General features: G+C 40.0%; 1 protein-coding gene across 3 annotated transcripts; it reads right to left on the bottom strand.

Annotated features, from left to right (window-relative positions):
* Positions 1-248: 248 nt before the first annotated feature.
* On the bottom strand, positions 249-21517 carry mdfic (MyoD family inhibitor domain containing). Of its 3 annotated transcripts, XM_041977913.1 has the most exons (6): positions 21237-21517; positions 21045-21162; positions 20781-20939; positions 18909-19019; positions 6148-6534; positions 249-1035 (listed from the first exon to the last, which is right to left on the bottom strand). In XM_041977913.1, the coding sequence occupies exons 3-6, from the start codon at positions 20866-20868 to the stop codon at positions 785-787; spliced, it is 837 nt and encodes a 278-aa protein (XP_041833847.1). In that variant the 5' UTR covers positions 20869-20939; positions 21045-21162; positions 21237-21517; the 3' UTR covers positions 249-784. The 3 variants fall into 3 exon arrangements, with proteins under 3 accessions (XP_041833847.1, XP_041833846.1, XP_041833845.1); XM_041977912.1 differs by lacking the exon at positions 21045-21162 and having other exon boundaries at positions 20781-20972; XM_041977911.1 differs by lacking the exon at positions 21045-21162 and having other exon boundaries at positions 21237-21516.
* Between the last annotated feature and the right edge of the window lie 308 nt (positions 21518-21825).

Genomic DNA, 21825 nt, shown 5'->3' with positions numbered 1-21825 from the left:
CAGATGCAGCTGACAAAGCCTATTCATTGAAGGATGACATGAAAGGGCAACTCATACAAAAACATAAGCTGTACACATTACATTTCTTAATGCAGACTATTATACAGCGAGTTGGTCAGAACGTTTTGTGATTTTTGTTTTATAAAAATGTGCTATATTTCCAGTAAAAACCAAAGCCGTAAATCCTAGAAAACCACGAGATGTGAGATGAGATTTTGTGGAAAAATAAGGATCTTAAAAACATTCCAGCTGTTGGTAAAATTTTGCAATCAGTTAAGCTTATATGCCATTTTGTGCAGTTTTTTTTTTTCTCTAACAATTGATTCTTTCAATTTCAAAAGGAGGTTAAAAACAGAATAAATACTTTTTGTCCCGACAACAGCTTTACAGATCATCTTTAGTCCTGAACCACCTTATAAATTTCACCAGTTTAAACTGTTCTACAGTAGATATGTCTAAATGGAAGACTGTGTTGCAAAACTAAAGTATGCAAATAAGATTTTTTTTTTAACTGTCACAAAAACTTTAACAGTGTTTTACAGTACTACACATGCAATCTTGGTCAAAAAACACATGTTTCTGAAATAAAAAGAGATTATATCATCCTTTTGAAAATGTATGTGATTTGTTGCTCCAAAATTACTAAGTAAAGGCAAGATGAGAAACAACTAGACAGCAATCCTGATACATCAATAACTTTGGTAATACTTTTCCACAATGAATACAGTTTCCTTCCATATTTTCATCCAGGATCTACCCCAAGTCCATGCAGTTTAAGGTCTCCCTATGTGGGAAAGCAGATGCCACAGCACTCCATGCAGATTTCCAGGCAATCGGAGGACTCGCAGCAGGCGTCCATGATGCCACAGTCCATGTCACATGGGCTGTTGCAGTCATCACCAAGGTCGTCGGTGCAGCAGCAGCAGCAGCATGCTTCCGATGTGCACGCGCCACATGAAGCCTGGGCCACCACCATGTTGCAAAGCGTCAGGAACTCACAGAAAAGGCACGCCAAAATGCAGTGAACGCAGCAGTCTGGGTCCGAGTCAAGCCAGTCAGGGTCACAAGTGGTGAAGTGATGCGAGTATGTGGATGAAATCAGAACAAAAACATGAATGTGAAGCATACCAACTGAAGAACATGAGACTTTTTTTTATAAGAAATTGAAAAAAATATTTAGTGACATGTAAAGTAAGGTTGGTGTTTACCAAAATGAATGAAATAGCCACTAAGTAAGTGAAGCAAGCTGAAAAAAGAAGAAAGGCCAGTATGTGGCAAAAGGATGTTGGCGAACTAAAAGAGGAGGGGGGGGGGGGGGGGGGGGGGGTTAAAGAAAATAAGAAAAAATTCAAAGAAATGAATTCTTCTCTTGCAGTTCTGATTAACACAGTATTAAATAATTGTGGCATTATGATGCAAACTGTAAGGCCGATCAAACAAAGATTATTAAGAAAGAAGTCCAAGAGTCTCACTCTGGCAAATAGGTGAATTAATGCCGGCAACACTCACACCCTTAATTAACATTTAACCTCTTCAGGCACCACCTTCGTGAGTTTCAGCTTGTTGTTTCACAGCAATTGAGCCCTTCCCTTCAAGTTACTAATGTGTCCATTAACAGTCATAAGTCACCGTACTGAGCTGCCGAAAAATGTTTATCTACAATTTAAAATAAAGAAAAAAAAGCTTGATAAAATGTTAGTAATTGTTCTAAAGAGTTTCAGAAACCAAACCTTTTTCTTTGGTAGAATGCATTATAACCAAAAATACACATTATTGTAGTAAAATGTTTATGTTACAGTTTTCTTATCCCAAATTCTCAGATTTGCATGTACACATTTTAGGTGTCAACAGTCTGACTTTCTGTTAATTTTCAATTGGGTAATGCTATTATCAAGCTGCAGTGCAGGCGCAAGTCAGTCAAAAGTCACCTGATCCATCATATGTCTGAACCCATGACTGATTGTTGCTACAGTTCCAAGCGTCAGTCCCATAAGTAGGTTAGAGCAGCCAGAGACTTATCAACAACTACTTTGGGTGCTGCCCTGATACTTTCTGATGTACCAAACTCTGCAAGCTACCCTTCTAAACACTTTAACCTGATTAAGCACAAATTCAGAGTTAGCAATTATCAGATGATCTTTTGAGGAAAATCTGAATTTCAGCCCAATATTGCTGTGCATGGCAACCGAGCCAATGAGAGCAGGAGAACTAGAAAGACAAAGGGATTTTAATCAGCATGGCAGTGACTTGATGGGTTTTCCATCTGGACACAGTTTTGCAGGGTGAAAAAGAGCAATGCCAACACAACATTAATTATGGAGGTTTAAACCTGTGATTTCATACAGTAATAGCTGAAGCCACTTTTTCAAAATATTATAAACTTTAACTTGAAATAAAACTATAAAAAATGGAATAGTATCCAGCTTCTCCACACTTCTGTTGCAACCAAGTCACTAAACCTCACTAAATACCCTTCTGTAACTGTGCCTGCCTGGTACACGCTCCCTGCAGCAGTCTCCTTTTTGATCCAAGGCCAGTGCGGTAGCTCTGCTTTGGAGTGTTAAAAAGACATGATGTGGATAGATGCTGAAAAATAGCATTACAAACAGGCCACATTTGCATAACTTTCATCAGCCCATCTTGAGCTGTCAGAAGGGGCTGTTACTGATTGGGTTAGAGGCAAAAGCAAAAGGAGGAGAGTGTGGAGGATGGACTGGGAAGGCGAGCCAAGGGCCGCTGAATGTTCATGTTTGATTAATCAAAGTAGAGGGGATTTTTTTTCCCTAATTCTGCAGTGCTAAGGGCTGCAGAGCTGACCAGAAGCACCGACTGACTATGATACAAACAAGATAGAGAAGAGAACATGAAACGAGAAAGCCTGTGTGTACATGTCGGTGTCTGTGAGGGTGCCTGAAGTTTGAATGCATCTTATTATCCTTATCTAAGGCCATAACACTGGCAGTGATGGAAGATGCATGAGAATGTATCCTACAAGGCTGAATATGTAGGCTGGTGGGCAGGTTGTGGGTTTGTTTCAGACTGGCACAGTAAAACTAATACCACACTGCACTGTGGATTGGCTTGTACAGTAATGTAGGGTTGCAACAACAATTATTTTTGGTCAATACTGAAATAACAGTTATTTAACGTGATTACTCATTTCTCATAATCATAACTTATTCTCCAAAATGTTTAACTAAATACTGTAATTCCCTCTATTTCAGGTATAAAAAAAGGAAAAAATATGTATGTCCTCGTATTTTATTCATTTAAAAAAAGAAATAATCGTATTGAGACTTATAATCTGGTGTATAGATGGAGGGATTTCTTTTCAGCTGGGTTTCATTTACAAACAAACCTTGAGCCATTTTGGAGAAAAAGTAAAGTTTATTTCTATTAAAGTTCTTACTAAAAACACAAATATTTATTAGAAAAAAAGGAAAACAATATATGTTGTCGATTAACTCATTTAGAGGAAAATATTAATGGACAAAATTGAAATCGACAGGTCAGAAACTTTATAAGGACTAAAATCGGTTGTTAAAGTTGCAGTTGGTGCATCAGTTTTAACACTAGCTGGCCACAGCCACATGCACAAAACCTCAAAGTCCAGCCTAACAAACTCTGAAGGACCCAGAGGGTATAGCCATGCCAGTATTGAGAATGTAACAGCACACTGCGAATACGATACAAACACAGTACACAGGCATTAAGCAGTGGCCAGCCATCTCAGCTATTCACTTGGATGTATAATTCAACACCAGCGATTAGTCTGGATCTTACAGAAGCCAGCAAGGAGGAGGGGAAGCAGGGAGGGTCGTGCATTGTACACAAGAGAGCTGGACGCGAGGCACATATCCATGAAAACACAGAGAGACAGACAGAAAGGCAGACAGAGACGGAGTGAAACCAACCAACACACAGGCAGAGCAGCATAGACTGACAACGCTCCTGTTTAATGTCAGCGAGCGGAGATGAAGCCCAGAGTTTGCCGGGCCAAAAGCAGCGTCCGGCGCCTCTGAGGAAATAGTAAGAGACATCTGGAAAGCTAACATCAAAAAAGGGGGAGCGGCATGACAAAAAAACAAGCTGGATGGGCCTCAGAGCAGCAAGCTGTGCAAAACATTCAAACTCACAAAGACGGAGAGAGATAGCTCAAGATAAAGAGGGAGAGACTGATCAGACAAAGCCTTGGTGGCCAACAGAGTGCACAGAAGGCACACATGGATAAAGAGAGGAGAGGATGTGGGCTGGATACAGAAGGTCCACAACATGCAACTTAAAAGCAAGTCTGTTTATAATGTATGACTGAGGGAAGAAGACTAGAGCTTACGCAACACACACACAAACAGATCAAGGTTTATAGTGCAGGCAAGGGTTTAAAACTGCGCTCAAAGGCAGGAAAAAGAAAAAAAAGATCTATAAATGTGGCTGAAGCAGCTTGGAGGCCTGAACTGATTAAATATGATTAACAAAAAGACACAAAGTGGATGGCAGCAGCTAAGACAACCCACTCTGCTGTAGAAAAGCAGTGTGGTAAATGACTCCACAAAAGCTACGGTGTTATCACAGATTTGCCCTGGTGCCAACAGCGTGTGCCAAGAAACACAGAGAGCAACAGATTCCCCAGAGCTAGCTTCTGCTAACTATCGCCTTTTATTTCCTGTGATCAGGGGGCTGTTTAGGAGGCTAATTTCACAGGCAAACAGATTATGTTAATCCGTGTAAACATTCAAACACAACAGCTTGGCTGTTTTCCGAGGGGAAATAAATAGTCGAGAGCGAACATATTGATTCTGAGAGCTCTCGCATCTTCACATAAGCAACACAAAAGCCATAATGAGACTTGCTGAGCTGTTGCTGTTTTATTTTTCTCCACTCTCTATTCTGTTCTTTACCAATTAAGACATCGAAAAGATGATGCATGCAGAATATCTCTGGTGGGTGCATTCCCCCTTTACCTGCAAGATGTTGTGGATGTGTGCAGGGCTTTATGTTTTGTTTGTGTTCATATTTCAAGCATCATCAAATAAAGATCTGACTGTCCTACTTTTGCCTCGTATTAAAACTCATCTCCACCTGACTGTAGCGATCTGTTGAAAATCAAAAGGAAAAGAAAAAAAGAAGAAAACTAATTAAACTATTTATTTTCTATGCAAAGGTGAATAAGCAGGAATGGCTTTACTTAAAGAAGAGAACACAAGTCCATAAATAAATGCACAGCCATGTATTACAGTAGTTGGAGGAGGGAGACAGCAGGACCCTGTTAATGAGGGCCAAGGTGTTGCTGATGGGATGTAGGGAGTGCCAAAAGGGCCCAGAGAGGTGTGAGGGGCCATGAGGGGCCCAAAGAAGGCTGGTCACGACTTATAATAGGCACCCCATGTTCTCAGGCCTCGTTAGACAGTCGCACCTACCTCCCCAATGGAAGAGGACCAGCCCACCGCCTTCATTACTGGACTCACCTCAGCCTTGCACCTGACAAAGTGATGGCTTCCCTGCATGGCAAACGGACTCTCTGACTTATTGTTAAGGAAAATAAAAGCCACAGGAAACAGATAAGATGTCATTTGCTTGACAGGAGTGATAAATATGTGAGGTCATGCACGACCATCATTAAAAGGTGAGAGAAGGCAAGAATTTATTATCAATTTTTTATGTTATTTCACAGACGCCTCTTAATAATACTCTGTTTGTCTGATGCTGTTCTCGTTTCTCAGTACAACTGCAGATTACTCAAAAATGTTTTTGAAACTCTCCAGTTACAGTAAAACTACTGGACAGAGCAGAATGGCTCATTTTCTACAACCAAGAACTGCTTGTAATTTTAAAAAGATTGATATATAATAGCTGCCTTCCTCTCCTTAACGGAGTAGGATTGAGCAAATTACTCGACAGGTTAAATTTGCTCTAAGTGTTATGAGGTGTTTTTAACAACTGATGAACAAATTACTGTGTAAATACTCTTGAATAAATCCTACAGCTTCAGCCACTGCTACAACGGCTATAGGGTTATGAGATGAAGAGACGGAGGCATGCCAGCATTTAAGTGTTATGAAAAAGTTAGTATGCAATTGAGTCTATGCAGATTTTTTGTTTTCCCCTCCTTTACTTACAAACATTGCTCCCTCGTGTGTGGATACTCACCCTCTGGCAAAGGAGGTTTCTGTGAGCTTGTGGAACTGCCTTTGCTGCGTCTGCTGCTGTCGCTGTTGACTGACAAGCTGGACCTCAATTTCCTCTGCACCCTGTGTGACACGGGCGTGGACGGCTGCTTCCGGGGCTGCTCCGTCATTGGAGTGGTCGTCGCTGCGCTGGTTCCAGGGCTTGGCATTCCCGTGGCACTCGTGCTGATGTTGGCACCGCAGGTGCAAGTCCGCGTGGCCCCTGTGCCGCCAACGGCAGGGTGGATTCCATTGCTGTTATTCAGCGTGGGTGTGCCAGCGCTGCCATTGCGAAAGCCATTCTGGTCCTTGGCAGACTCTCCCTCAGAAGCTTCAGAGGGCACAGAATCAGACTCAGACTGAGGTTGAGCTAGTGGGAAAAATAAGGACACAGTTTTCACTTGTTTAGTAAAAAGTTGGGTGTGTGTATTCAATTTCTTATCTAAGTTTAAGTGTGTGTTAATTGAGGAACTTTTACTAATCCATGACATCCTGCCTTTTATCAATATTTGGAGCAAAAAAAAAAAACACAAAACATTGAATAACATCAGACACTTATAAGGATAATTTTCATGTGAACAAAGAAGACTGAAAATATTTAGTTGAAAGGAAAAGAAAAATGATATGTTGGTTTACTTTAATAACTAACTTCCTATTCTGTGTATTTTCATAGAGGAGCAGCAATCTGCACTCTCTGTACCTTGGATTTTGTTCACATATAAAGTCACTGTAGCTTGTGATGTTCTGTTCTTTAAAACTGAACACAGGAAAGGAGGCACACCTTTCTAAGCCAAACCATTCTCTGCAAATCATGCCACCGTTTTCTAACATGATAATATCGATCACACGGCAAATATTTCACCCCAGAACGACAAGGAGAAGCGTACAGACATATAACCTGAAACATGACAAGATCACAAAAGCCAGCCATGTAGTCAGACAGACATTTGTTGGGAGCATTGCCTCGTTGAGTTAAGACAGTGTGAGAAGGAGAGATTAATTCAGTAAAAAAGAAGAAGGAGCTCTGTGATAGTGTACATATAGAAAATGGCTGCTGTCTGCAGCAGTAATGATCTTTTTTTTTTCCTCTGAAAGCTTGGAGATGGCCTCAACTAGTCTTTCTAAGTGTATGTGTGACAGCCACAGAAAGTCAGGAGACAGCAACCTGTCTGATAAGAAGGCAGGGGAAGGATGTGAGTGAGCAAAGGAGGTGGCATTTAACTGAGAGGAACACCTGCACATTCAGCTCTGCTGGGAGTTACTCCTGCATTATTTTCTCTCTGCATCAGAGCCCGTGTGCATGTGCTGCCAGGTTTTGTGAATTATTCATCTCTTTTAAAGTTTGCCTGTGTGAGCCACACATATTCTCTTTTCACTATTTAATACAGTCTTTAAATACGTTGACTATATGCTGCCTTCACGGCCAAATTTGAATTCTGTTGTATTTAACAGCTGTAAAGTAAAAACCTTTGCAGGCTTGTTTAAGTGTTACACAGCTGTCCAGAAATCAACAAATTTTCCAAAGAAGATGCAAACGAGGAAGTTAATATAATGCTGGTAATTTTTTCCATCTCTATTTTCTTTGTGTCAGCTCACCAACAAGTGCAATTACTGTTAACAAGAAAGCAGAGTGTGGGAATCGGGGCCTTCCACTTTTTAACAACACATCACCCTGGGAGAGGTCGGACGTGAATGTGGATGTAAAACAAAGCAATTAAATACACACAGTGGGTTTTTGCCTTCTCCTCATTCAGGCTTCTGCATGCAGCTTCAATAAACAAATATAGACTTGAGGGATCAGGATTCCATGCAATTTGAATTAGACAACTGGGTAGCGAACGATAGAATTCATTATGCAGTGATTTAAGGCCAGGTTGATGGATTTTCTTTTGCAAAAGACAAAAGCCGTGCAACCCGCCCATGACAATGTGGGGCGAAACTAAGGCTTTCTAACAAGGTGGTTCACAATAGACTACATGTGTAGCTGTTTTTCACCCATTTTTAATACATGTGTCTTGCTTTTTTCTCCCCCTACATAGTCATTTCTTGCTTGGTTTCCACAATTAGGAGAAGGAACTACTGGGCTGCGATAAACAAGAGTCACAAACTAGTTGAGAAGCTACTTATATTTATAACTGGAAGATTTTAAAAAATCTATAGATGTTGTCAGAAACAAGTCTTTCAATCAAGTTATGGATGTTTAATTCTTTACAGATTACATAATTCCTGATGTCAGTTTACACATTTTGATGTGTAAACTGACATCAGAAGGGTTGGCGGTAAATAGCACGTACATGTATGGTACCAGACAAAAGTTCGGACACACTTTCCCATTAAATCAAACGGGTAAGTGTGTCCAAACTTTTGACTAGTACTGTAGGTATAATCCCGCATGTTTCAATGATGAGAGTAATAATTATAGACCTTTCCAAGTGTTATGTAGTGAATTAAACATAGTAAATTCCTCTCCAGACTATGACAGTTCCTTTACAAATCAATCCCCTGTAGTATCATAATATGCATAATAACAGTCATTTTATCCCATTTAGGTTAAGTGAACGAGCCACATGGACCTTCACAAGCAAACAGACATTTGTGCACAAAAAGGCCAAAAAAGACTGGGAGGGATAATTACCTTTCCTTTTGAGGAAGTCAAGCTTTTAATTTACAAAAGTATAAATACTTATTAAGAAACCACCATGTAAAAACCAGAGTACATAAGCAGCGGTTCAGGTTTCAGACACACTGCAAAGCCCCAAAAAGTGGTTGGACTCTGAAGCATTGTGCTCTCCGGTGGCAGGTCCTTGGATATCCTTTACGCAGTCGCAGTCTTTATTTTTAACCTGATGAAGATGGTGACTAAGATTAATGGACACATTGGAGCAATATTCATAATCATTGATCATAATAATGATGATACTGTCAAAGATGGCAATGACAGACTTGTACAGTCACCATGAGACAAATGAAGAGATAATGAGAAGAAGGATAAAAATGGGAAAATCTGAGAGAATTGTGCAGCACTCGTAAGCAGGGTCATTGAAAAACTTTCAAGCCTGTGGAAGAAGTATGCACTGATCTTAGTCATTTATTTTTTTAATTAAATATGGCATTAGTAGCTGCTGGTTTACAGGTTTTAAGAATTTTATTGATTGGAAATGTATTTCTAAAGGAATTCATGAAACAGTAGAATGACAGTGGTGCAGGTAGGGCCATCACTAATGACAACTGTGATGTCATAAGCCCTCAAAAAATATAAAAAAAACACCAGCTAACTTCTGGTTTCTGAGGGCAGTGGAAAAGTGCTTTATTCAGTTCAATGTGACATTGCAGCTCTGGTCTTGGGTAGTTAGGTTTCAGATCTGTTTGGCACTGATAGGATCACATGCTAACTTTCACTGAGGGTGTTGCACTCAGGGTTACAAAAGTGCTCACATTTTCTTGCCAGAAACACACTTTTACAACCATAACATTGTTGCTAAAAACTACCTCTTTTTTCCTAAAATGGAAGCATGGAAGAAAATGCTAAAAATTTCCTTCTATGAAACTTGCACAGTCACAATAAAGTAAAAAAAACAGATAAATGAACACACAGTTTGGTTGTTGGGTTTGTTCTGCAAAGTTCCTAACAGAAAAAGGAAAGCCCATCATTCATCCAAGGCTATCAAACAGCCACTGGGTATTGTTGCAATTTATTAATCGAAATTAATCGCACACTGAATGTTGCTAAATTATAGACATTTTACAACTATGTGGAGTTTCAAACAAGATTAGGCTTCTTGAGTTCAAGGTAATATAATGCATGAATGATGTTTCTGAACAGGGAGTTTGATTCCACATTTAAGGATAAAACTGATTTATGTAAATAATAACTGAGCCTATTAATAAATCCTGACGGAGCATCACAGACATGCTGCTACTGCACTATTCCAAGAATAATCACCATCACACAATATGATATAGAAATCCCATCAAGTTTAGAAAAAAGGACCAATTGTTCCTTAAGTTTGTAGAAACAGGAAGGTATCTTAAGATAACCAAGTGCATACAGCCTAACGGGAAGAACTGGACATACACACATAATATACACACGCACACACTTCAAATTGGACTTGTAACTGCCCTATTTCTAGCACATCAACAACTGTTGAGAGTGTACATTTGTAGTTGAATAAAACATGGTATTCCCCTACACACGCTGTCACACACATCACAGGGGAAACTAGGGGGTGAGTGCTTCTTGACTGTCTAAGCAGCATCCCAATTTGGTCCCAGCTACTAGTAGCTGACAGCCTCAAATATCTGGGGAGCATTTTTAAAAGGCCAGTGTTTGATGGATTCATGAAGAACACACAAATATAATTGCCATTTGTCACCGAGTCTTCAGTGGCTGCGCCACACAGGGACCATGCAGCAGAGCGCCCGGAGAGAACGGGAGCTGCACCAGAGCTGTGCGGGGGATCGCTCTGTATGTAAAACTGCATATACTGTATAAACACCTCCGTTTTTGTCACAGAAAATAGGTCCTACAGGAGGGAACTCGAAATTGCACCCAGAAGACATAGGAAAGAAGAAAAGGCCTACTGCATGACACACACATACAGGTAGACCTACCAGGGAGAAATATGCATATATGCATGTCAACTGAAACAAAGCTGTATAAACAAGAACTCTAAAATAGTCGAGAACATGAAGATATACCACAAAAAGGTCAAACAGGGCAGTGTGGAGATTCTCATTTGCACACCACTACATCAAGAGTCGCAGGTAAGGCCTAGAGCAGATTGAACAATCACGCAAAATCTGTTACCAAAGCTCAGTCCTTTTTAATATTAATGCCCCCGAGATAGGGAAAAAGAGAGAGGAGAGACGAAAGGTGTTTGCTCAGGCTTATTAGAATGCCCATCATAGACAGCATACAGTTATTCAAATGTCACATCACTTCCTCCACATAAAACACCACAACCCAGATCTTGTAGTCATCTCCTAATAGCCATTATTACACAACCACATGAGTTTGTGAGTTAACACTGAATGGAATGTAGGAGCAGAGGCGTCACCTTTAGTTTTGGTTGGGAGCCCCAACACAAACTGGTAGCACACACAGCAGCAGTTAGCTCTGAAATGCTAATCTCACTAACAGGGTCAGTGTTTTGTTTATCCTTTTGTGCCTAGTATTAGAAAAACATGTATATTTTCTGCTCAACTGGCCACGTACCTGCATGACTGAAATGCTAATTTGTAAATGTGCAATGACCTAGCCAGACTCCTCTTACCAACACTGCCACCCTCCTCCTCCTCCTCCACCACGTCTCGCTTCCAAAACAGCCCGAGGTATCATCTCTCCTCCTAACAAACAGCAGCATGTGGAACAGCCCCTGCTTTTCAATCCAAAGGGATGTATTTTCTCATTAGAAATTATACATCTTCCCTATCCGTATTTATAGACGTAAAACCAGGGGAATTATGCTGCAGAGAGCACGAGAGGGATGCACAGAGAGAGGAAAATAGTACAATGAATGTTATTACAAAAGGGCTCTGATTGAAATTTTCCTTAGGCACATCAAAGCCTCGTTTACAGCCTGACCTTCTAAACTCCCAGACAAGGACTTTCTTTATTGTTCAGAAGGAGTAGTTAGACAAGTCACTAGTGCACCAACAAAATTCAAATGCCCCATCACAACAGAAATAAATACATCACTATGTGATCTGTATCAATATCAAGCAGATATCTGTAATAGATGAGGATGCAGGTACCGTGCAAACTAGTAGCCTCATATAGAGCATTTACACAGACTGGATGGCGATCTGACAAAGCTAACAGAAATGTCACTTATTCCAGATATTAAGAGGGAAAAAAAGGAATTCTGGACATCGCAGAGCAATCCTGGTGCTGTCATTCCCAACACAGCCACATAATGTTTTGTATTTATCTTAGATAAAATGGTGATGTACAGACGATGATGACCATCGAAGAAAGTTAAATTACCTGCTCTGATATTCGATCCTCATCAGCAGAAGTGACATACTGTGCTTGTGTGTGTGTGTGTGTGTGTGTGTATGTGTGTGTGTGTGTGTGTGTGTGTGTGAGAGAGAGAGAGATAGCCTGCAACAGAACTCTATTAACTCCTGTCACCTGTCAGGGCTGATCAGACTACTCTGCATCTCATTTAAATAGGAAACATCACATTTTTGCCTGCTTCTCTACGCCACTGCAGGACAGTCGGGGAATATTGCAAAACTGGTTTTCAGTGACACTTTCCCCCCCGCCTTTCCTTGTTTTAATTTTCTGTGACATCCATTCAAATATAACTTGTCTAATGTACAGCAGGGAAAGTTACACTTCTTTCAGTTCCACCAACACTGCGGCTTCTATCCAACACAAAGAGAAGAAGCATGTCAGGGATTTACTAATTTCAAATTTTGCTGCTGATTGAGTGGAAAAAATAACCCCCTCGGACCTTGTTCTGCTTAATTACATTTAACAGTAGCAAAGGCATCTTGAAAGACGAAAGCTTGATTTGACAAAATGAACCTCTCAGCACAAGTGGAAAGATGTTCGTGCTGGGAAGAAAGGGTGGTGGTGGGGGGGGGAACGGCGTAAGGTGTTAAGGTAGGGTGGGGTGTCATCAATTATTCTTTGATTTCAAAATGGAACATTCTCCCAGATTAATATGTTTGGCTGCTATCTAAATCACTGATTCTCCCTATGAGATGCCATTTTCTCTCACATGAATCATGTTGAGGGAAAGTCATCTGCACTCACTCACTCCCCCCCCCTCACCCACAACCCCACTTCCTCATAGGCTCTGGTAACCAGAAGTCTCTGGTCTCCACTGTTGTGAGGAATTTGGCACAGAGCTAATTTGAGCTCTTCTAATCCAGCACAGTCAAAAAGCAACCTGTCTGCAGAAGAGTGACACTAAACGGTGCCGTATTCTTTTTGAAATGGATTTGCTTCTGCATTAAGCTTTGTCAAACACTTTTTATTTTTCATCTGTTTCCAAGAGAGGAGAAATAATGAGAATAAAGACAACACGACTACAGAGTTTCACATTGTTTTTTTTTGTTGTTTGTTTTGTTGTGGGGTTTTTTTAAGCTGCACATCTTGCTGAAATTTAGACTAGCTACCACAATTTCTAGAAAGATCAATTATGACATGACTCAGAGCAGGCCTGAGGGAACTGCCAGGCTTCATACTCCAAAAACGTGCTCCACCCTCTCCTGACTGACGACTCAAAACAAAAACGAATCACCCGAGCAGGAGTGAACGGCAGGGAAAGAAAAGAGAGGGAAGGAATGGGGTATTTTCTGTTTCAGTTACATCGATGACTCAAATATTCCACCCGGGTTCAAAATCTCCTTCTACAGGAAGTATGCTTGTTTGAAATACAACGGACATGCACAAAACTTTTTTTTTTCTTTTTTTAGGAGGAAAAAGGGGGGGAGCCATGCAGATGCACAACAGCAGAAACACAGACAGTGAATCTGTAGAGAACCCATTAATACAGACAACACAGAAGTCAGAAATGAGGATCGGGCTTTAGGGCCACTCAGTAAAAACCAAAATACAGCTAAGGTCTGACTCTGGGTCAGAGAGGAGATAGGCAGTCTATCAAAATACCCCCACACCTAGTTCCTTTATTTGCTCAGTATCAATCACAGCATTAACCCTCTGCTAATGGGACAGCTGTGGGTCAGCGCCTCGCATCTTCAGGATGCCAATCAAAGCCTTAAGCTGAGAGATCAGCCTTTGGGACAGAGGTGCTCGTCTGCCTCTGAGTGGCTTTTAAAACACAGAGATGCCTGTATTGATTTTAGCTCTAGCCTGAAAGAAAAGGGAGGGGTTGGTTGTGTCTGCTGTGGCTGTCTGTGCAGCTGGACGGGAGCCAGCCACTGGTCCCTGGTCACCCTCCACTGATCAGGGGGCCCTCACAGAATGACCTAGCAGAGAGGCACTGAACCTGCAAACACAGAGGGGGCAAGGAGTTGGAAGCTTGAGGGGTTCAGGGCTAGCAGGGGCAACATCAGCAGAGATCTCATAATAGAAAAGGGTTTTAACCTTAATGTTAGTGTCAAAACCCTGTTAGGGGCCAAGTAATCCCCCCTGCACTGCTGTCATTTGAACTAGTTGATTTCTCTTCTCTCCTCCTCTCTGTAAGTGGCTTGTGAGAAACACTGACACTGTCACATGGGGCTCCAGTTGGGGGGGGTGGCAAGCATGAGCCAAGCAGTCCAACTTCACCTATGCTTAACACCACACTATATGAGCAGCCTTTTAAGTGCTTCCACTACATGCTATCACTTCTTTAATTAAGGCAAAAGATCTGAATCCTTGTTCAACCGTTTTAGATATCTGTTGCAAAAAAAAAAAAACCCTCCAACCACATAGGTCAGCTGGTGTTAAATAACTAAAATTATCCTCCAGGAAAGAAAAAAGAAATACACTGCAATCAAAATCAATATATGTTCCTTTGTATTGAACGTGAACTTAAAAGACCACCATCTATGAAATGAGGTATGCATATCTAATCATTCAGCTCAAGTATTTTGAGTATCTTCAAAAAAAAAAAAAAGAATAGACTTGGGCAATTTAAGTAAAATATGCTAATTAACACACTTCAAATTTCCCACATGAAATCTATCTGCACCAAGACAATGAGAAAATAATTACAACAGAGGTAGAATTACAATGGTCATTTTAATCAACCCCTACACTAGCATTTCACCCTATTTATACAGTTTTTGATTCCATGACCCACTGCTAAGTAATCACTTGAAAATTATGGTCCACTTTATAATAAGTCTATGCTTTACATTAAAGATACGAATTTTGCAAAACAACAATCAGCATGCAGTTCCAATAGGTGGCAAAAGATCCAGAGAAATGCAAAGTTACATAAGGTTAAAAAGTCTAATTGTACTCCAGGCATTCTGGAAGACCCATGAAGGAAAAACGACAGGGATATATTGAAATGAAAATAAGAAAGAATTTCCTATAAGTAGTTTAGAATAAAATCTATATTTAAAATGTTTAATACAAACCTTGATTTTTCAGTTATTTTTTGCCATCACAAGTGAACATGGGTGAATTTATCCCATAAAAGAATCCCTTTACTGCATTTATTGGGGGTCACAAAATTCACTTCTGAAAGGTCAACTCTTTGCACCAGTAATAAAATCCACTGTGTGCCACCAAAGAAATGAATCAGAGATTCACTCAAAGGCCAGACTAATGCCTTTTCTTTTTTTAAGTGTTGTTATTTGACCTTCCATGTGTACTAGAATTTAATTGAGAATAAAAAAAATAAAAATAAAAAAAAAGAAGAAGAAGAAGAAAGAAGCAGACTTGCTCCTCAGAAGTCAGTCAGGTCATTATAAACCACAGATGCTTAAAAAAAGGATTTACCAATTTGGTGATCATAGGAAGGGCAGAATTGTACTTGTTCTGTCTTACGAGCCACAGTGGTCCCAGAAACAATCACACATTATTCAACTTTAACATTTTAGGTCATTCTTAGTTGTGAATTTTTGCAGCAGTGAGGCATCACTTTCCTGCATCTCGTATCCCATGAGGAACATTTTCATTGTTACAGAACCTCTTCCGTGTTTATGTTCCTGTTTCAAGAGGACCCAGTGATAAAGTAGACTACTTGTCAAAACAATGTGATCATATCTGAAACACCATCAGTACTGTTATCAAAATATCACAATGGGCTTCCCCTTGTTGAAAAAATTCACAGTACACAGGGTTTTCATCAGACAGCAGGAGAGGGGGCAGTGAGGACTGAGATGCAGGCAGGGAGATGATTTCTTATTGATTTCCTGTTTCTGTGGTGAGCAGCGTTCTCAATTACCCCTGGCAGTAAGCAAACTGGTCCCCTCAACACAACAAAACTACAGTAAGCCTGCGAGAGCTTAGGACACAAATCGGCTAGCTTAAGTAGCCCTGAGTGACTCTGCATCAATGACTCAACCACAAACACACACAGGTATGAAAAAAACTTGCATCACTGTGCAAAAGTCTTGAGTGACCCCAGATTTCATTATGAATTGCCAAGAAAACAGGACATATGTACCATAATTATTTATTTAAAGCAGGAACCTCCAACTCTGGTCCTCGTGAGCAACTGACCTGCAGGTTTTGGATTCTACTCTGATGTAACACACCTGATTCAAATCACTGGGTCATTAACAGGCTTGTGCAGAGGTGTGTTGTAGTAGGAGACATCTAAAACCTGCAGGACAGTAGCTCATGAGGACCGGAGTTGGAGACCCCTGATTTAAAGCATAAGTTTTTAAGGAAAAAAAGCACTAAAAACTATTAAGCTTGAAAGTCAATATTTAGTATGATCACCTTCATTCTCCATCACAGCCTGAACCCTCTTAGACATACATTCTTGTAATTTACTTTAAGCAGTCTTCAGGAATCATTCTCCAGGCTTCTTAAAGGACTTTCCAAAACTCTTCTTTGATTGTTGGGTGGCTTTTGTTCTGTTCTCTGTCAAAATGATCCCACACAGCTTCAGTGCTAAAGCCAGACTGAGAAGGCCTCATCATTCCATCAGACCTGTTGCCATTGATTTTCAGTCCACTTCTTGTGTCATTTGGCATACCTCAGCCTTTCCTGCCCATTATGGCTTTTTAACAGCCACCCTTCCAGTAGATGGATCAACTGAAGACCCAGTTACATCTCTTCGGTCCTGTGTCAGGCTGGATTTTTTCCTGTTTATTAAAAACCTCACTTTCAAAAATGATCCACCTGCTGCTGATCTTTGTTTGCTTTCCACTTGACTTTTTTCTTTAGAACTACTTTGTTAGTGCAAAAACACCATTTTGTTCTTGTCACAATGAGGTACTTTTATTATATATATATATATATATATATATATATATATATATATATATATATATATATATATATATATATATACATACAGAGAGAGAGAGAGAGAGAGAGAGAGAGAGAGAGAGAGAGAGAGAGAGAGAGAGAGAGAGAGAGAGAGAGAGATTTTATTTTTTTGCAAATGCAGCTTAGGAAATGAAAACAAATGTGCCTTTGTGACAGCCTGCTAGTAACAAAGTGCCTAAAGATATCATTTATAATTGGTGGCTAAGTTGTCTCTGATGTGTGGACACTTCACCGATTCATCCCTTGAGTTAGATGACTTTTCTGTGCTTGAATGATTATGTTAGTGTTGAGTGGCTTGATAGAATAGAAATACTTTATTAATCCCTTTGGAGAGTCCTCAGGGAAATTTGGATAAATTTTGATAAAAAATAAAAGGACTACATTCATCTGAAAAAAGGGCCAAATGTGTGAAAAAGCTTCCCTTGTCCAAAGAAAAACTTTGAGAAAGGTTGGAGAACTATTGCTTATAAAAGATGAGTCTGGCTCCTTGGAAAGAAAAATATGAAGAAATGAGGGTTGGCTCAAGACTTTTGCACAGTACGTTTCACAATATTACAGAAATTTACCACCCTATAAGAGGTGTATTACATGTTCCCTGCTCTAAAAGTGTCTTACCAGCCTCTCACTGCTTTTGTATGTGTACCAGAAAAAGAAAAAAAGAGTTTGTGTGTGAATACTGGAGGTAGGCAACATCAATTACAACACAAAACTGTTGTCACAGGGGCTTATCTTCTGAGATGAAAACAAAGCCTGCCTCCCTCCAGAAATGCAATACTCCACACACCTGCCAAGCAAGAAAAAAACTTCTGACAGAAAACCTCTTTATTTCTTTTTTTTTTTTACTCTCTAAATGTCTTTTCCATCCTACTTTAGTAAACAAGCCACTGGCAAATCATTAAGCTTATTACCTAAAAAAAGAAAAAGAAAGGAAAAGTTGCCCTGGAAAAGTTTACAACTTATAAACAAAGGAACTGTTGTCAAGACCAGTGTTAAATAAAAAGGCAATCCTTATTATGGAAGCAATCAGCTTCTATTTGTATTTGTTGACAAGTCTCGCTCCTCTTAGGATGATGATACAGCTTTAAGTTTGTGTCATTTCGTGACTTGAAGTCTATTTATATGAATCAAGTAGAATTACTGTGCAAGTTTTTAAATAGACCTGCAACTAACACATTTATAGCAAGAGGAACTTTGTCTAAGGTGTGAGTAATTTGGAGTTACATATTTAAAGGGAAAAGAAAGGAAGAAGAGGAAAAGATGAAGACAAAATCCCTCTGGTAGCTGGCACAATACTTCTCCAATAGGTAAATGTTTGGTAGAGTGTAAAAACACTGCGGCTTGAGTCAATCAGTGTGTAAAGCCAGCCAATGCCAGAACCACAAACAGGATTTCCTCACTTCCAAAACACAGAGCTGGGGGTTTGGAAGGAGAAATAAAAATGGCCGAATGAGCCAAGTCCGCTTTATGGGAGAATAAGAAAGCATTGCATCCAGAGGCCTCGCTGCTGTCTTGATATTGATTTAATTTGAAACAATGAAGCTTATATTTTAGTTGGCCATCTGATCCTGACTCACGCATGCAACTGTCATAACAACAACTATACTTGACAGGTGGACTGTTGTCATAAAAAACTGCAAAATTATAGCCATTTAAATGTTAAATCAAACATTGCTAATCACTTGCTGCAGTTAAGCTCTATCCGACCGTGCAAGGAAACCATGTTAATCATTTTCACTCTCTCCAATTAAGCAACTCATTGTTGTTTATCATTAAAAATAACAGCACGATGTTCTCCTGTCCGCCCACAGCTTTCCCTGGTCGTTAAAACTTACTTCTTACAGGCTTGCAATAATTAGGCTTCTCCTCTGTCACGTGGCTTTGTCCTCCGGCGGGTGGTTTCCTGGGAGACAATGTTCTTCCTGATGAATCACTGTCACAAGCATCTAGGGTTACAAGAATTTAATGTTAAGCACGGCTTTGCTGGGTACAAAGTTGACACATGATGACTTCAAAAACAATTTGGTTGTTTACAGGATAAATTCTTCTATTTGCATGTGAATCACAGCCATTCCTCCAAAAGCAGACGCTAACATTTACTGTAGTTTAGCCAGAGTGGACAAAATATCAGGGACAGTTAGACAAGCTGTAGGCGCAGAGGCCGCTCTGCTGATTCATGCCAGAAAAAACAATCCACCGACACGCTGCATAACATGGTGGGGCGGTTCAGGTAAAGGCCTTGCCAGAGCTCTGGATCTCATTTTCTCTCCTTTTGCTCCTGGGTATGCTTTACCTGCCAAGCTTCTTTTACTTGCCATAAAGCCTGCATTCATCAAAATTGGAAAAAGTATATAGGCAAACGAACACACGACCAGATAGCCACGCAAAGACATGAGAGATACTTTCACTCATCTCTCTAAGCCGTGTCCACTTCCTTCTTTTTGCTCATTGCACACTGCTGCTTTGTTCAGAAACTAAACCATCCACAGTGACTATATTCACTGGTTTGGTGCCAGATGTTTTCTTAGACCTCACTGTTCCTGAACAATTCCCAGTGTCATATATTGTAGCTCTGAGATGCTACTGGTGAAAAACTAAAGAAAGATGAGTAGCAAAGCTTTTCATCTACTGCAACAACATTTCTATTTGTAAGCAGTGACAGATGTGGAAGTGGAACAGCTGGCGGAGGCCAAAAACTCTAGATAAAGATGACATTTCTCAGCTAGGAGCTGCAGCAGTACTGCGTGAGGCATAGCAGTATTTAGTAATAACAGAAATAAATTGGTCTGTTCTCAGTACATCCACAACCCCCCCAAGATGGGGGGAAATTTAGTCTGAACTGCAAGTGCCTGGGAAAGTCCAGCAAAAAAAAAAAAAAAATCCATCCACAATCCAACAGCCCCAGTGATTGCTTACTTTGTCCTACTTTAGTATTTTCTGACAGTGCCATAATGATGCTTGGTATAAATAGGATGGTTAACGGTTCGTTGCTTGTTTGAAGAAAAATGAAAAAGGGGTGCGGGGGTAAGCTTATTTTACATGTGATAATCTTAGGGGCAGCTAGAAAGTTAATTAAAAACTATAATTGGCTGTGGTTGCCATTAACAGTCACCAGGGCGTTTCTTCAGACTTTATTGGGGGAAAAAGCACAAACATTATCAAGGCTTAACACCAGAGCACAGACATTGGTGTATACTAGAAGTCGTGTGAGTGTAATTTTAAAAAGTCAAGGCAGAGACTATCCCACACAGACTGACATAAGCTGACAGGCAATAATCTATAAATGCACTTAATGCATTTTACTCTTTTCTCTCATGTCTGATAGTACAACTAAAATAAGCCTTTAAAGAAGTAAGTCACTGGTATTTATAGCTCAGTTTCATTAGTAGTGCACTAGAAGTGAGAAGGAGAATGTATATATATATATATATATATATATATATATATATATATGTGTGTGTGTGTGTGTGTGTGTGTGTGTGTGTGTGTATACACATACATACATCACAGAAGCATGCATACACACATTTAGGCTTGTCAGACACAAAAATATGAGCAATAGAGCCAATAAGCTTTGGGTTTAGAGTGCAGAGCCAGCTTATATAAACACCTTTATGACCTTCTCAATGCCCTTACAGTTGATTTTGTTCACCTAAATTTACCAGGTAAATTAAAAGTTACAAATGACCTGTCTTGTTATGTCTTACCGTGTGAGACTGACAGCAGGGGACTTGTCTCTTGCCCCGGGCCATTTCCCGCCGGCCCGTCTGGAGAGGGGACAGTCTCCTTGGACATGAGACAGTAGTCTTCTTTGGGGGGGTTAAAAAAAAACAGCAGAAGTTCCTCCCTTTCCTCAGACTTCAGTGCTGTGAAAACCAACGACTCATTACCAACACAAGCTTGAAGACTAAAAGCAAAAACCGTGCAAAGTCATTACTCAAGTTGAGAAAGAGGTCTGCTTATTCACACACCGAGAAAAGTGACGTCGAGCCCCAGTAAAAACTTCTTGGAAATTTCCCTTCACGCGCTTTTTACATAAACTTGTTTTAAGACTCCACATGTAGCCCATTTGCTCACGCGCTCCCTCCTCTTTATCATAAAAAGACGAAAATAAGTTTAGTTTTGTGGTAAAGCGGGCATATTGTTCATGAAACGCAACTTACCTTTCAAACATGACAACTCCCTTTGCTTTAAATCTGACTTATTCCCATCCTTCCTTCTTTCAACTTTCCTCGAGACGTTAGGACGAAAAATGAAAAATAAACTGAGTGAAAGAGCGAACTATCGTCCAAAACTTCTCCTCAACTTTGTGTACCAGTTTTCCAGTCCTGTTTTCTTCAGTTATTTTACTGTTAAAAAGTACTAATATGATCCTCGCGCTGACTTCGACGCTCAGTGGCGGTAGTTTAGTAGAGTCTGAAACATTTTCATCATATCCGGATTCCTGCAGTGCACCAGTAAAGCCACTCTTTTCTCCTATTGCTTCCTTTGGCAGCACAGAGGAGAAACGAAGCCATCACTGAATTTGTGTACACAAACATAAATTGGAATTAAATTGCAAATTGTGCCTTTTCTTTTTAGTTTAAAATAGTTTAAAATGCGCTCCAAAAGTTGTTGACTGAAAAAAACAAAAAAATGTAAAAATGCTTACTTAGGCAAATGAACAGTAAATCATTACATACACGAGCCATTTACATAGTAGGACAAAATATAGCATCTATTTCCCTTTGCAAATAAATTTATCTGAATAAA

The sequence above is a fragment of the Melanotaenia boesemani genome, chromosome 23 (genome assembly GCF_017639745.1).
Source record: "Melanotaenia boesemani isolate fMelBoe1 chromosome 23, fMelBoe1.pri, whole genome shotgun sequence".
NCBI classification, from domain to species: Eukaryota; Metazoa; Chordata; class Actinopteri; order Atheriniformes; family Melanotaeniidae; genus Melanotaenia; species Melanotaenia boesemani.
The sequence above is the reverse complement of the archived record's forward strand: the minus strand, read 5'-3'. Positions and strand labels throughout refer to the sequence as shown.